The sequence below is a fragment of the Tachypleus tridentatus genome, chromosome 13 (genome assembly GCF_004210375.1).
Source record: "Tachypleus tridentatus isolate NWPU-2018 chromosome 13, ASM421037v1, whole genome shotgun sequence".
NCBI lineage: Eukaryota > Metazoa > Arthropoda > Merostomata > Xiphosura > Limulidae > Tachypleus > Tachypleus tridentatus.
In genome coordinates this window covers 192,684,865-192,701,811 of record NC_134837.1, presented here as the reverse complement: position 1 = coordinate 192,701,811, position 16,947 = coordinate 192,684,865, and the positions used below count along the sequence as shown (strand labels likewise).

General features: G+C 33.6%; 1 protein-coding gene across 5 annotated transcripts in view; it reads left to right on the top strand.

The window, feature by feature from the left end:
- Positions 1-4,167, top strand: part of LOC143238226 (serine/threonine-protein kinase Sgk2-like) — a 60,602-nt gene extending 56,435 nt beyond the window's left edge. For all 5 annotated transcript variants that reach the window (XM_076478276.1, XM_076478277.1, XM_076478279.1 and 2 more), the window contains exons 14-16: positions 479-616; positions 2,664-2,721; positions 2,976-4,167. In XM_076478276.1, coding sequence (XP_076334391.1) covers positions 479-616; positions 2,664-2,721; positions 2,976-3,076 — 297 coding nt within the window. In that variant the 3' untranslated portion in view covers positions 3,077-4,167. The remainder of the gene's footprint in view (positions 1-478; positions 617-2,663; positions 2,722-2,975) is intronic.
- The last annotated feature ends 12,780 nt before the right edge of the window (positions 4,168-16,947 follow it).

Below are 16,947 nucleotides of genomic sequence, written 5' to 3'. Positions count from 1 at the left end.
TTTGCACTTGGAGCAGTCAACATTTTCACTTCATATATTTATTGAGAAATATTTAGTGAAAACACTATTAAAAATTCAGATTTTCTTGTCAACAAAAGGTTTGCAATGTTTACTAAAAGCTTAAGTTTTGCATGAAGATACATGAAACATGTTAGAAGGTAGTATATGAAAACTGATGTTTACCTTGTGGTCATGAGGTTGGTGTAATCTACCTAGCCCATAACAACAGAGTTAAGAAGAAATCAGACTTTTTCTTAAGACTTAACATGACATACTTCTTGTAACAAATGTAGCAATGGCTTGTTCTCTTTCAAGTTTAATTTTGTACAGATTGGGTTGTATAAATATGTATTTTCCCACATGTATCCAGACAGCCTGATAGCATAACTTTATTGTATGATTGTTGGATATTCTGTTAGTGTAAACTCAAGTGTTCACTGTATTGTAATATCTTTGTGTGATATCTTTACCAAATAAGTTACTACAGAAGAACAAAGACAGAAGACTAGGGTCAAAGAATGACGTAGAAGATGTTAAAAGTCACGAGTTTTTCAAAACTGTTAATTGGGTCGAACTAGAGGCACGACAGATTCCTCCACCTTATAATCCAAATGTAGTAAGTACAAAGGTTAATCATCATTTGCATGTTTGTAAAGCTGTTATTTTTTTACAGTAATGAGTTATTATGTGAAGTGCCTCGTATGCTAGGCATTGTCTGTTATGGTAGTGAAAATCAGCATTTTTTTTAAATGGCATGCATTTTCAACTTCCATTTATTACATAAAGGTTCTCTTGTTAAATGTTAGCAAGTTTGGATGTGTACCTTTTTAAAAAAGCTTTAGCCATTTGTTTAATATTTTCATTGGTTGTTAATGGTATAACAACAGTGGAAGGTCCAGAAGAACTTGATCATAATTGTCAAATCCTCAGCAACAGTTTTTAAGTGTAACATTGTCTGTTTTGTAAGGTATTTGGACTGAAAGTTTCCAGTTTCATCATCATGTTTGTTCAAATCTTTTTCAGCATTTCTTCCCTTTATCAAATGTGTGTAATGTTTGATGTAGATATTTTATCATGGTGTTTTTTTGTCTCTTGGAATGTTTAACAGTTTTTGCTGAAGTTTAGTTCTTGTGGTTTTTTTCTATATATTACATTTGTAACTAGGTTTGTTTAACATAGATGTTTGATGATAAAACCCCATTTTTGTTTGTATGAAAACAAAGTGTCTGAAGTAGTGTGTATGATGCTTTGTCATTGTTTCATTTATCTTAATATACTCTGTTTTATTCCAGAGTATTCTCAGAAGATTTAGTTTGAAACTATTATCTTGAATAAAGTTTGTTTGTAATGCAAGCTAAAGCCAATCAAATGTTTTGATCTTGTGTTGAAAAAACCACTTTTTGAAAATGCTTAAGATTTAGGTGTTTTTTGTACTTGATAAACTCTGAAATGGTAATTGATTTTTGTAATATAAATTAATATTGTTTGAAGTTTAAAAACTGTTTCATTTCAGTAATTGTTTGCAAAACTTTCCAGCCTATATATTTGTCTCTGTAACTTACTTTTAATGCCTTTCAAAATCTTAATTATGTTTCTAGATGTTATAAAAGTATCTTTTAAAATGTAACATATTTCAACAAGAAATGTTACTTAGAAGCTAAATGCTTGTAATGAAATGCTCTGTAAGAAAATATTTTTATATTTTTGAACTACATTAGAGTGAATTGATCTTCAGATATGTTTTATCATTTTAATTGTTCAATTTACTAATGTTTGTAGTAGGTACAGCATTTCTTTATTTAGTTAACATCTGTTTATATACAATATAATACATACATTGCAATTTGAGCATAATCATTACGGTTTTGGTGTATACATCACGACTATACGCTCATACAGACAAATATTATGACTTGTTGCAACTCCCAAATTATTATATATTATATAGGCCTATACAATAAAGTGATAAATTATTCCCCCAGGGCTTGAAAGGGGTGAAAAGAAAATTTCTAGTGAGATACAAATAAATTTTGATAATAAATAAAAGACAGTCCAAATGGCTACTTGCGATAATCATGCTTGTGTTTGAAATAATAAAATATTTGTATCTCCGACGTCTACCAATATTTTGAGTGTGGTGCTTCTCCATACTGGGTACGTGGGGGAATCCACAGTTATGTCATCAGTGCTTGTCAACCAATCAGCACTAGCTTAGATGGGTATTTCTCATTTTCTAAGGGGCATAGAAACACCAATGCGACCGTTCACAAGATGGAAAAAAAAAGAGGCCTCGTTCACCAGATTGTCTTGTTTCTGGCAAATCTAAAACTAAAACTGTGAAAGGGCTCTGTCTACAATCATTACACTCAGTCATTTGAAATAGTTGGCATCTCTGTATAATATGACAGAGTGTACAAACAGTACTTTTAAGAATAACTTGAATACGCAGCATATTTTGTTTAATTTTAATCTGTTTACAGCTTAAAAATTTACGGTTATGATGCTATTAATCAGAGGTTGAGATTTGCTGTTTATAATGCAGTTCCTCCTCATGATTTTGTTTACTTGTTTGACTTTATTTTAATGTAATTATTATGTTTCTTATTATATAGTCTTGACTTAGTAATCTCTTAAAAAATGTTTGTTTTTTTAATTAATCTTAGATTGGAGAATTAGACTTGAAAAATATTGATCCTGAGTTTATCAAAGAGCCTGTACCGGGTAAGTGTGTTGATTTAATTAGGTAATTGAAAATGTTGTTTACAATATATTTAGTAATTGTCGTGTATAATTTTTGTTTACCTTTGAACAATGGATATCTACTAAAGGAGTTTTTAAATAGTCTGTCACATCTAAGTTGTGTTTGAGTTACCAGTAAGCATGTATAAGACAGGACTGTGTAACATACTGTTTTTAAGAAACATTTTTATTCAGTAGACAAACATTTTCTAATGAAAATTTCTCCTATGTTTTAGCCTCTGTGGGGAAAAGTCAAGGAATGAGTGCTAGTGTTCAGGATGCAGACATGATCTTTCAGGGGTTTTCCTATGCACCTCCACTGTACCTACAGAGCTGAAGTTGATGCTTCTCCTGTAGCCTGTCAGTGATGTGTCCATACAGGGTTGTTTTTGTCACTGAAGCTGAAATGACACACTTTGTGTCCAAGGTCACAGATCAGGTGCTAGTGCTGTCTTAAGCACATTGTACAAGATTATGCAATACTAAACTTAACATTTAGTATAGGGATAGTTTCAAACATATTTTATAATACTGAGAAACAGTGGATTATTTTAGCTATATTAAAACTAAATATACATTGTGGTACTATATAATAAGTGCTTGTTTAAAACTTTAAAAAGAGCTCATATATCCTAGTTCCACAGAAAATGTATTAGAATTGACTGGAATGCAACTGGAATCTTAGCATACCAGAGTCATTTATCTAGAAGCATACTAGTGCTGTTAGAGATATAACCATAAATGTTGCCTTAGAACTAAATCTAAAAGGGTTAAAACAAAACAAAACAGTAGAGCTCTTAAGAGCTGTCATGTAGGAAGTTTAAAAATTGTGTGTAGTAATGTTTTGAGTTGTAAAGTAAGATTTCTGAAAAGAACTTTTCTTGTTTTGTGATTAAGTTTCACTTTTCTTGGTACTGTTAAAGATGTGCAAATGAGAGGGGAGACATCTTCAGATGTTTACTGGAGATTTCTGAGACCTCCTATGTCTTTTTGTATGGTAGAAAGTGGCATAGAATTACAGTTAATATGACAATGTAACAGTTCATTTCACACACACATACACTAAGTGTCATAAACATTGTTTTAAAATTAAAACAGTAATACAGGTTTTTGCTTCTAAATAAATGATTCCAAGAATTTATATTTTTGGAAAATTTTGTAAGCAGGGTTTAGAGACATCTATACATATACTTGTTATATGTGGTTTTGAGATGTTAATTTTCTTAAAGAATTTATAATCTATTTGTTTAGATCACATGTGTTTCTTTAGTACAATAACAATGTATGAAATACTTTTCGTTTAAATTTAGTGTTATAAACAAAGGTTTATATATGCTTTTGAAAACTATACAGTTCTACAAAATTTCAGTTTTCTGAAATTACTATTGGATGAATATAATAAAAGAAATGTACAGTTTTAGTCTTATATAACTGGAATAATGTGTTTTGTATATCTGTTGTTTTATAATCACTGAAACCACATGGCAACAGATGGAAGCTTGATAATGTGAATTAGTGTATTATTAAGTTTTTGTTTTTTTTTAATTATAGGTAAGATAGAATAATAGTGTTCATGTGTAATCTACCTCTATGTAGTTTTTGTCTTGTTTCACAAAAAGCTTTTAGAAGAGGGAAGTTTTAAAAACTGTTAAGGTTTTACATTCAGAATCATTAGCATAAGAGAGTATCAGACACTTGCCAAACTACAAATGAATTTGTGATCTGTGTTTGTGCAATAAAAGCTATTGAAAGTTTGTAGGAAACCCAGTACGAAGCTAGTGATTACAAATCAACATGAACGTAGTTGACCATGCATGCTTTTGGAATTTTACTCTTCTTTAGGTATTCCATTTTTAACACTTCTACAGTAGAATCTCATTTAATGGGCACCATGTCATTAAGGGCAGACCTTTTCAGTCTCATTTCTTTTTCTATTATTTGTAACCAGAATAAATCTTCCAATAACAGGCACTTTGATATTCCAGATTAGGGGAAGTGTCTTTGGTCTTGTTTTCTGTGTGGGCACTCGATAAAGCAGGCAGTTGTCTTTGTATGCCTTAATTGTTTACTGCTAAATTTGAAACATCCCAGAAGGATTACCAATATTCTAAAATTTGTGGTGTTTATTGGATCGACTCTGAATGATATGCTGTAATAAATGTTTTCATGGATTCAATGTGCAGTATTATTACTATGGGGAATTCTTGTTGTAAACACTTTAGGTTACATAAACTGATTATTTCAAATTGTATTCTTGGAGATATGGGGTCTTGGCTTATTTCTGTCTGTGTGCATTGTTGCTCTCAAGAGTATTGTATTATGGTGTCATGTAAACATTCTAATGACACAGGCAGTGACTTGTATTTTCAGTTATTGACAGTAAAATAAACACAGAAAATAAATGTAAGATATTTAACAATTAAAACTAAACAGAAATATTTTGAAATGTGGACAATAGTAAAGAAAAAATAGTATAACTAATCCACCCTCTGAGACCTTTTGACAATGCTCCATGTGGTGGCAAAGTGTAACTCGCAAACACCTGTATCCTGCATACACCAAACAAAATGCTTAAATCTCGGAAATTTAGTACAGTCCATAAACCATAAAAAGTCCAGCTTTGCTGGCTCATTTTTTGATATTAAGGCTACTTTTGTTATAGGGGAAATTTGATGCAGTTCAAAAAGTGCCCTCAGTGTTGAGGTTCTACTGTACTTTATTGCTGCTTTATTATATGTTAGGTACTGTTATTTTTACTTCTAGTTTGTGAGTACTTAGAGTATTCACTTTCCATGTTACAACTTCTGTTGTGTTAACTTGTTATTATGTACTACAGCTGGTACACACTTTCCATAGTAAAACTACTTTTATCATAGCTTGTGGTATAGTATAGCTGGCACACATTTCATGTTATAACCCATGTTATACAACTTAATTTTTGCACCAAATCTATGGTACAGCTGTTATGGATGCTACTTGATGTTACAGCGACTTTGGTATTGTGCTATCTTACAAGTTTATTATACTTTTTATATATTAAACTCATCTAGCATCTATAATTGAATATGCAACTCTGTTTAATTATTTCTGTTGAGCAATTTTTACTGTATTTCACAGATAATTAGGTCCATTTTGGGCCTAGTGGTTTACATTCAGTTGCTGCAAAAAATAAACAAATAGTGTTTTGGATCTGTTATGAAAGTGATGGTCAACTCCCACTATTTAGTTATAATAGTCCAAGAATTTTAGTGGGTACTATTTGATCAGCTGTTGTCCTTTTAGTCTGTTCAAAATTAGGAACAGCTAGTACTGACAGTCCTTGTGTGAGTTAGGAGACATTTTTAAAACAAACAAAATAACACCCCAATTAATTGTTACACAGTATCTCGCATGTTATTTTCAATACTTTTCTACTGATTTTGGTATCACCCATATTTTTGGTACATGTTGTGGAAAGTTTTGCTAAGTTTAATTGACTTTACAGCTAGTTGTGGATTATTGGTACTCTGTCCTCTAACTCCATTGTTTCCAACTATTTCACACCTAGTTGTAGATTGTTAGCACTCTGCCCTCCAACTCCATTGTTTAAACTTATTTCTCAGCTAGTTGTAGATTATTGGTACTATTTCTTCCAACTCCATTGTTTCCACTTATTTCTCAGCTAGTTGTAGATTATTGGTACTCTTTCTTCCAACTCCATTGTTTCCACTTATTTCTCAGCTAGTTGTAGATTATTGGTACTCTTTTCTCTGACTCCATTGTTTCCACTCCATTGTTTCCACTTATTTTTTACAGCTAGTTGTAGATTATTGGTACTCTTTCTTCCAACTCTATTGTTTCCAATTATTTCACAACTACTTGTAGATTATTCGTACTCTTTCTTCCAACTCTCTTTTTTTCCACTTATTTCACAACTAGTTTTAGATTATTGGTACTCTGTTCTCTGACTCCATTGTTTCCACTTATTTTACAGCTAGTTGTGGATTATTGGTACTCTGTTCTCTGACTCCATTGTTTCCACTTATTTAACAGCTAGTTGTAGATTATTGGTACTCTGTTCTCTGACTCCATTGTTTCCACTTATTTAACAGCTAGTTGTGGATTATTGGTACTCTGCTATCTGACTCCATTGTTTCCACTTATTTTACAGCTAGTTGTAGATTATTGGTACTCTGTTCTCTGACTCCATTGTTTCCACTTATTTTACAGCTAGTTGTGGATTATTGGTGCTCTGTTCTCTGACTCCATTGTTTCCACTCATTTAACAGCTAGTTGTGGATTATTGGTACTCTGTTCTCTGACTCCATTGTTTCCACTTATTGTACAGCTAGTTGTGGATTATTGGTACTCTGTTCTTTGACTCCATTGTTTCCACTTATTTAACAGCTAGTTGTGGATTATTGCTACTCTGTTCTCTGACTCCATTGTTTCCACTTATTTTACAGCTAGTTGTGGATTATTGCTACTCTGTTCTCTGACTCCATTGTTTCCACTTATTTTACAGCTAGTTGTGGATTATTGGTACTCTGTTCTCTGATTCCATTGTTTCCACTTATTTTACAGCTAGTTGTGGATTATTGGTACTCTGTTCTCTGACTCCATTGTTTCCACTTATTTTACAGCTAGTTGTGGATTATTGGTACTCTGTTCTCTGACTCCACAGTTTCCACCTATTTCAGAGCTAGTTGTGGATTATTGGTACTCTCTGCTCTCTGACTCCATTGTTTTTACTTATTTAACAGCTAGTTGTAGATTATTGGTACTCTGCTCTCTGACTCCATTGTTTCCACTTATTTTACAGCTAGTTGTAGATTATTGGTACTCTGCTCTCTGACTCCATTGTTTCCACTTATTTTACAGCTAGTTGTAGATTATTGGTACTCTGTTCTCTGACTCCATTGTTTCCCTTGTTAGACATACTTTTATTATGTTATATTTAGATTTCTCTTCCTTAAGTTTAATCTCTATGATAATATTCTTGTGTACCACTCTCTTTAAGCCACTTTTAATAGGCATTTATTTCTCCCTGTTGCATTTTGACACATCCACATATTTTATTACAGTGTACACCACTAGCTATTGCAGCTACTGTTGTAGACACTTTCTACCATGTTACTTTTATTTTTGATATACATCGTACGTAGTAACATATCACTGTGTTAGTTAGTGTTTGGTACACATGTCATTGTGATAAACATGCTACTGTTACAGCAATTTTTGGGACACATTTCAGTGTTACAGCTATTTTTTTAAGATACACACCTGTGCATTACAGCTGGTTTTGGTATATATACAGTGTTACAACTAACATTTGGTGCACATACTAGTGTTAGTGATGTTTTTGTACACTTATCACTTCTTTTATTATGCACCTACTCATGTTATAGTAGCTTTTAATAACTACTGCTTCTTGTCACACTGTTTTAGTTCCCTGAAATATTATATTACAGTCACTGATAGAAACTGTATTTCCATTTTTAATTATATCGTACTCTTACGAGCCTCTATTTCATGATAACTACATCAGCATGGGTGGTACATTGAAATCAGTAGGTGTAATATTAATTAGTCATTTTTTTGTGGGACTGAAATTAAATTTTTTTGAAAATCAAAATGCTCGTTAACTTTGTTAACTATACGTAATATCTTTCAAGAAAAAAGATATATAATTAAAAGGCAATTAATCTTTAAAACCTTTTTCTTATTAAGCAGCTGATGTTAGTAAATTGAGTGTTGTAAGATAACTAAGCCATCTGTTGTTTTTTTCTTTTCTTAATCAGTCAGTCCTCACTGGTGGCTTGTGTTCTATCCTTGAGTCTGTTACAGTTTAATTGGAGATTACATGTCTTTCTCTATGTGGTGCTTAAGGTAATATTTGATCAGTTGAAAATCCTCTAAGCTTAATGTGTGGAAAGAAGGTTTTACAAAATATGGTGGTGTTTTACTTCAAACATTTACTACTGCTGTATAGAATATTACAACATCCAACCCTCATTTTCTGAAACTTGTAGTAGATTAGTGAGTGAATTATAGCATCTTCCTCTGAAGAAATCATGTACTTTATGTTTTGTTCTTTAACCTATCCCATTAAGGCTACAAACTGATTATTTTGTTTTGTATATATAGATACACTATAAAAACAAGTTCTAATTAGATGTAATATATTCACTTTTTTTGTGCATACGAAGCTATAAATGTAATCTAATTCATTAGGTTATTACACATGTGTACACTAGATATCAGTGTTGTCAAGTCTTAATTTTTAAAGAAATATGAAAGTAGGTATTGGACTGTGTGTATTGTTTACAACAATTCTGATTTTACAGCCCTGTAGCTATGGAAACAATTGTTGTAAAATCGGTATTTATACAGTTTCCAAGTGTTAACATTCCTCATGAGCCAACTGTTATAAGTTGGTTGAATGAATAATATCGTGTACACAATGAATATATAATTTCAGATATTTCTTGAATATATTTTTTGAGTTCTTTTCAGAGCAGTAGTTACACTTCATATTATTTTCTCATCTATTGGATGCAATGCAGGCTGTTTGGAGAACCTCTGTATGTTGAATGATTTGCCATAGGGATGTTCCACTTAGTGGCTTCATTAGCTTGGTTTTGTTGCTGTTGGATGAGCAGTAGAGGGAGCTTCAGTTTGTTGACTGCAGAATAGGGAGACTTGGGTCTTGGACTCTGAAGAATATGATTATATTCTGTGTGATGGACAGGCATTCTTAAAGGAAATTCTGAATCGTCACTTGATGGTTTTTATGTTGAAGGTGACTTTTATTGAGTAATTTCCAGTCTGGGAACAGTGTGGTTATGTTTTGGAATCCTTGTACTGCAGACAGGCCATTTGATATTTCAACACGTTAAAAAGACAGCAAGAATGATGCATCAAAGAAGATGCTACTTTTATACACTTCCTTTATACAACTAACCTCTTACAGCAGTGCTACAAAGTGCACATAATAGTGCATCATAGAATATGCTACTTTTGTACACTTCCTTTGTACAACTAACCTCTTACAGCGGTGCTACAAAGTACACATAATAAGAAATTGTTATTTATGTACCCATTTCTACTGATGGGTCTCTTCCAGCAGATGCATCAATGGTGACCAATGACTAACTTAGTATCGTCTTGAATTTTCTGTGTGGTATTCCGTTTTATTCCTTAGGTAACTAACTGACCATATAAATGACATATTGAACAACGATAAGATAACGCCATGTATATATTTTTAAATTCATAAACGTTTAAAGTACAATATTCCTCTAATAATTTGGTATACATTTGAAAAGACAAACTATATTTAATTGCATCAAAAAACAAATGTATTTATTGGGAAATTAATGCTAAGATACAGATGCCTTACAACTTAAACACAATGAATTTTAATGTAAAAGTAATTTTTGTTTACTTCAAACATTCTCAAAATAAATTAGTTATGTGGGTAATTAGAAAGTAAATGTTCTTATTCGATATGTCAGTTCTTACTCATAATTTTATTTCAAGTGTTCATTTCTTTTAAATTTTTCAGTTATTACGGTTTCGTTGACGTTGAAGAAACCAAGTGTAATTGTGTAATAATATTGTTCTTTCATTGTCAGGTACATCGATTGTTAGAAATTTGAAATAGTTTAAAAACTGAGCTATAAAATAATCTTTTTAAGTACTTGTGTATTAATGACGAAGTTGGAGACTCCCCGACAGAACAAGTGATAATATTGTATTACTAATTAGTACTCTGTAGTAGAATATACGTTGCGACGCAAATCCTTTGACATACTGTGGAGTTGTACCAAGACATTCACAGGTTATTTCAGAGTTGTGTTATAACCTTAGTTAGTGAATTAAATTTAATTATAACCCAAGTATATTTTTCATCCTCCTACAGTAATCATTGTTCACATTTAGTTTTACTATTTCTCGAGGGATGTCGCTCGAAGAAATACGATGGATCATGTGCATAAGGATAGTTTCATACTTAGATTCAAGTTATGACGTTTACCCAAAAATGGTTTGCCCAAAAACTAAGTTAACTTCAAATTTATGTGTTGTATTGGTGAAGGTTTGAGTTGCTTTGTGTAGATATGTGAAATACATTTGTGTGAACAATCCCCGTTTTTAATTAAATCTTTCTTTTGGTTTTTTAGAAAATTCAAATCTTTGTTTATTTTGAAAACCTAGTTTTTATACAAGCATATTGTGATATTTGTCAATGTAAAAATAACATATATCAATTAGTGATGATTTTTTCTAAATCAAACAAAATTTTATATAGATAAATCAGATATTAGTTAATTTGAATAATTTGTACACGAAAATGCTTTTTTAATTTTATATTTAGAAGAAACGCCGAAATAATAACGATAGAAAAGAAAGTTGTTTAATGTAAATCATTTTTCCTTTAGATGTCTTAGTGTTGTGGCTTATTTTGTCACTAGATGGCTTCTTAAGCTCAAAACGAAATATTTTAAGATTACTATTTAACAAAGTAACACTAATGTACTTTCAAAAGGTGGAACAAACACAAACATTAAGTTGTGGTCATAAGTGTAGCCGTGAGATGAAACTGGTAGAGCCTCCCATATGACGTATATATAAGTTGGTCTATTTGTGTTATTGGAAAATACTAAAGTAAATGCTTATAAACTTTGATTTTTGGTGTCTGAAATTATTTGTAAATTTCATATTTTTAGCGAAACTTGTATTATAGAACAAAGAAAAATAACGGAACAATACATTTTAAGCTACGGAGTGGGCTGTCTGTGCTCTGTTATTGTAGCAGGCAATCCGAACAAAATTCTGGCCTTGTCGAGAAGTAGTGAACGCAATTCTCGCACAATGTTATTGCAGTGTGTGTAATGTTCAGCAAACACTAAATCGTAATCAACTGTTGAGTACATACTATAGAGGGAATTTAACTCGAAGCCATTAAATATCGTATACATTAGGGGGGGACCCAAGTGTAAAATCTACTTACAAAAAGGAAAGAAAAAAATGAGTAAATTCAATTATAGCAAAGAGGCGCAGAATGAAGAAATAGTTCTGTGAATGTCAACTGAGGTATTAACTTAATTTTAAGTTGCAAATTTAAACAAGCAAATTGGAAGTTGATTTTGTTCATTTGTTTTGAATTTCGCGCAAAGCTACACGACGTCTAGCTGAGCTAGCTAGTCGTCCCTAACTTAGCAGTGTAAGACTAGAGGGAAGGCAGCTAGTCATCACCACCCACTGCCAACTCATGGGCTGCTCTTTTACCAATGAATAGTGTGGTTGATCGTCACATTATAACGATCCCACGACTGAAAGGGTGAGCATGTTTGGTGCGATTGGGATTCGAACCCTTGACCCTCAGATTACGAGTCAAGCGTTCTAACTACCTGACTCATACACCAAGGATTTTGAGGTATCACACATGACAAACCACTGGTGCAAAAGAAAAAAACAAACCCATCGATTCGTACATTTCTTTGTGAACATCATTGATTTTATTTCAAAAACTTGAAAAATATCAATATCATATATTTATATATACACACGTGCGTGTAATCTAGGTACGACATGTCAAGGGTTGTATTGAATAGCTTTGCTCACTAGGACTAATATTATTCCTTTCCCCTAGAGCACAGGGTTTCGATACAGAGGACAGATACCACGTTCTGTAGCTTTGCGATTTACTTTGTATAAACAATAAACCTAATATTATTAATTCAGTATTGACAAGTAGGAACCCTGAAAACACGAACATTTATGTTGTTCGAAGTACGGTATTAGAAGTTAGCCGAATGTATTGGACTGGAATAACAAACAGATAACCTCTCCGAAAAACACTTGTAAACACAACTTATTTGAGAGATAATGGAAGGTTATATGTACCAACCGCCCATAATTTTGAACTGATAGACTCCAACTCTTGTACCTTTGGCTGAGCAAGTAGAGGAATTTGACCTTACCGTTAGAATAATGCACCTGAGGTTCCAGAGTGCGGCCAGCAATATTTTGTTTTCGGTAACGATTGGCATCAGAATAACTAAAATTTATACGTTTTGAGATAGACAGAATTTAACATTTTTTATTTAATTTCTTTCTCTTTTAATTAAAGTTCTAAAAAGGACAAACACTAAACTTTCGAAAGCGCTCGGGTTATGAGGGTTTCTATTTCAGTTCTATCAATACTTCTTGAACCTATGTGTTTTTAGCACATCATGAATACAATAACCTAAAGGTAGACATGCAGATATATTTATTTAAGTAATGTGTGAAGATTTAGTGTTGAAACTTGTTATTTGTCCTAAAAATAAAGAATCGGATTTGAAGAACCGAAACAAAGCTATATACAGTCAGTTGATACTGGTTTACAGCAAATTGTTTTACAGTCATATTCACTTAATTATTGATATGTGATTTTAGATCAAACACAGTTTTTGTTATGAGATATTCCAACTAGGCCCCGATTTCGCGTTTTTTGAACCTTACGGTGTTATAAAGTCTTTAAGCTGTAACTTATTGACTGTTTCGTTCGTTAAGATCCGCACGAATGGTCAGTATGAGCGACTCTCGGTGGACGCAGCGGATTGCCCAGTGTGGCTTTGCTATGAAACACAGGATGGAGTAGTAATACCGTGTTTCTCCGATAATAAGACCTACCCATAAAATAAGACCTAGTGTGATGTTTGGGGATAGTTTTAATATAAGCCCTACCCTTAAAATAAGCCCTATTTAAGAGTGGAAGGAAGAGGAAAGAAATAAAAAAAAATTAATTTATTAATTAGTTTAATAGTTAGTTAATTAGTTTGTTTAAGTATTAATCAGTTAGTTTAATAGTTTAATAATAGTTTATTTTAAATGGTTAGTTTAATAGTTTTACTTTGTAACTTCATTTTTTTAATATATCAAAATAAGACATCCCCCGAAAATAAGCCTTAGTGTCATATTTTGGAGTGAAAATTAATATAAGCCCTGTCTTATTTTCGGAGAAACACGGTAGTTGTCATCAAATTTGCAAGGTCAGACCCGGCATGGTCAGATGGTTAAGGTACACGACCAGTAATCTGAGGGTCGCGGATTCAAATCCACGTCACACAAAACATACTCGACCTTTCAGCCGTGGAGGCGTTATAATGTAACTGTCAATCCCACTATTCGTTGGTAAAACAGTAGCCCAGGAGTGGGCGATGGATGGTGATGATTAGCTGCCTTCCCTCTAGTCTTGCACTGCTAAATTAGGGACGGCTAGCGCAGATAGCTCTCGTGTAGCTTTGCGCGAAATTCAAAACTTGCAAGGTTGATGGTGGAGACATTAATGATTGCTGTCCTGTTTAGTAGTATTTATTGATGGAACAAACATTACTCGAAACTACTTCATAGTGGGTTGTAGTGGGTGTTTTGTTTAACGAAAAAAGAGCCGATAGCGATCTATTTTTATTACAACTTACAACACGACATAATAAAGACAACTAAGTAACAGCTGGAAAATTAAATGCTCACTAATCTTTCCTGGAACCAAAGGTACGTGTTTGAGCACACAATATTAACCATCTTCCACAGTTCGACGAAATTTGTAACCTTCCTGAGTGAAATCCACTTGTATTATGAAAGGCCTGATGTAAAGTTTTTACGTGGTTACGAAATGTCTGATGTTAACTGATAATTCTCGTAGTATAATCTTTGTATATTTTTACTCGGATGTGTTTAAGATACTCCCTAGTTAAATTCTGGGATATATTTCCTCGTGTGGAAGAGCGTGTAGATACCCTATTGTGTATTTTTACTAAAACAAGTATAAGGACAATAAATTCAGAAAAAATCATTTTCGCTACTGAAAAAAAACAAAAGCATTTCAACGAAATTTTAATGAATATTTCCTAATGTATTTTAAACTTCTTAAATGGAAACACGCACAATCTTTAAGCCGAAATGTTTTGCATTCCAAACAATTATGTACATGAAATGATTTATCGGACATATTGAACTGTTTTGTTGTGTCGGAGGACTGTGCTGAGTCCTTTGTTCCAGCTCGATCCTTGTACTGCTGAGTCCTTTGTTCCAGCGCGATCCTTGTACTGCTGAGTCCTTTGTTCCAGCGCGATCCTTGTTCTGCTGAGTCCTTTGTTCCAGCTCGATCCTTAGACTGCTGAGTCCTTTGTTCCAGCTCGATCCTTAGACTGCTGAGTCCTTTGTTCCAGCTCGATCCTTAGACTGCTGAGTCCTTTCTTCCAGCTCGATCCTTATTTAGCTGAGTTCTTTCTTCCAGCTCGATCCTTGTACTGCAGAGTCCTTTGTTCCAGCTCGATCCTTGTACTGCCGAGTCCTTTGTTCCAGCTCGATTCTTGTACTGCCGAGTCCTTTGTTCCAGCTCGATTCTTGTACTGCCGAGTCCTTTGTTCCAGCTCGATCCTTGTACTGCCGAGTCCTTTGTTCCAGCTTGATCCTTGTACTGCCGAGTCCTTTGTTCCAGCTCGATCCTTGTACTGCCGAGTCCTTTGTTCCAGCTCGATCCTTGTACTGCCGAGTCCTTTGTTCCAGCTCGATCCTTGTACTGCCGAGTCCTTTGTTCCAGCGCGATTCTTGTACTGCCGAGTCCTTTGTTCCAGCGCGATTCTTGTACTGCCGAGTCCTTTGTTCCAGCGCGATCCTTGTACTGCCGAGTCCTTTGTTCCAGCGCGATCCTTGTACTGCCGAGTCCTTTGTTCCAGCTCGATATTATAATTTTACGATCAATCCCACTATTCGTTGGTAAAAGAGTAGCCTAAGAATTGGCGGTGGGTGGTGATGACTAGCTGCTTTCCATCTTGTCTTATACTGTTAAATTAGGGACGGCTATCGCAGAAAGCCCTCGCGTAGCTTTGCACGAAATTCCAAAAATAAACAAATACTGTTTAGATTTTTTTCAAAATTGTAAAACTGTTGGTTTTTCGCTTTGGATTTAAGTGTACTAGATTGTTAGATATTTTTCTCGAGTAACATCTGTTTCAAAGGATTTGGCTCTTATGATGAATCGAAATAACTGAAGTGCCAAAAATACAACAACTATATTCCAGTATTTAAAATACTTAATGATTTGTCGTGAATGGTGTATGATGAAAGTGATTAAACAAATTTAGTTTATAATCGTTAGAAGTTTCATGCTACCCCGTGTTACAGCGGTATATCTGCAAACTTACAACATAAAACCTGGTTAAAATACCCATGATGGGCAGAGCACTGATAGCCATTTGTTTAGCTTTGTGCTTAACTGCAAATAAACAGTGACACCTTTATTTGATATATAATTAGTGGACCTGTGTACAGTACACAAATAACAAGAAACAAAAACCAAAGCTCATCATTGTGTTGTTTGCTTCAAAGAAAGACAAAAAAAAAATCTGTTTTTTCCAAGTTTGGGAAGTGAGTAAATTGTGGCAAAATATGCACATTTTGTGTTTGTAGCACAATAGCGTGCATTAAAATACTTAGTATAAAAGAAACAAATAAACCTGCAACATATGGAACCAGATGAGTTGCATGTACCAGAATGAACTGCAACATGGAATAATGTTTCCCAATAGTAGTTATACGATATTACAACAAAGACCAAAAGTGTAGCCACTACACGGTTTTTAAATGTATGAGACCAGTTAAAACTGGAAATAGCTCCGACTTCAGGTAGCAACCATTAATATGAGCTGTAACATTGAGTTTATTATGTTAGAAAAGAAGCTATATTGTAATATGTTAGCTGTAACTTCAGAAGTGTGTACCAGTCATTGGTTGTGTAGAACAAAAGCAGAAGTGTAATAACAAACACTAATATAGAGAATAAACAGAAGCTTTCGTGACTACCCATTGGTTTATATCAATCAACGAAGTTCTTCGGGCTCACACAACTAATAACCAGGGTTCAATACTCGAAGTGGGCGCAGGACTAATAGCTCACTGTGTAGTTTTGTGTTTTCCAATAATTAAATAAGGTTTATACAAAACAGCTGTGTCGGAATATGGTTAAAACATGAAGGGAGAGGTGGAAAGAAGATTGTTGTAGTATGGGAAAATGATGACAAGTTCAAGATTCCAGCAAACGGAAGACCCACAAATAGTGAGTAACCTGCTAGCAGAAGAGATAAGGTGTTATCAGTACTTGAGTAAACAGAAGAACCATAATACTGTAAAAAAGTGTAGTCCTATACCCAAGCACTGGAGGGAAGAGAAGGTTCTAGC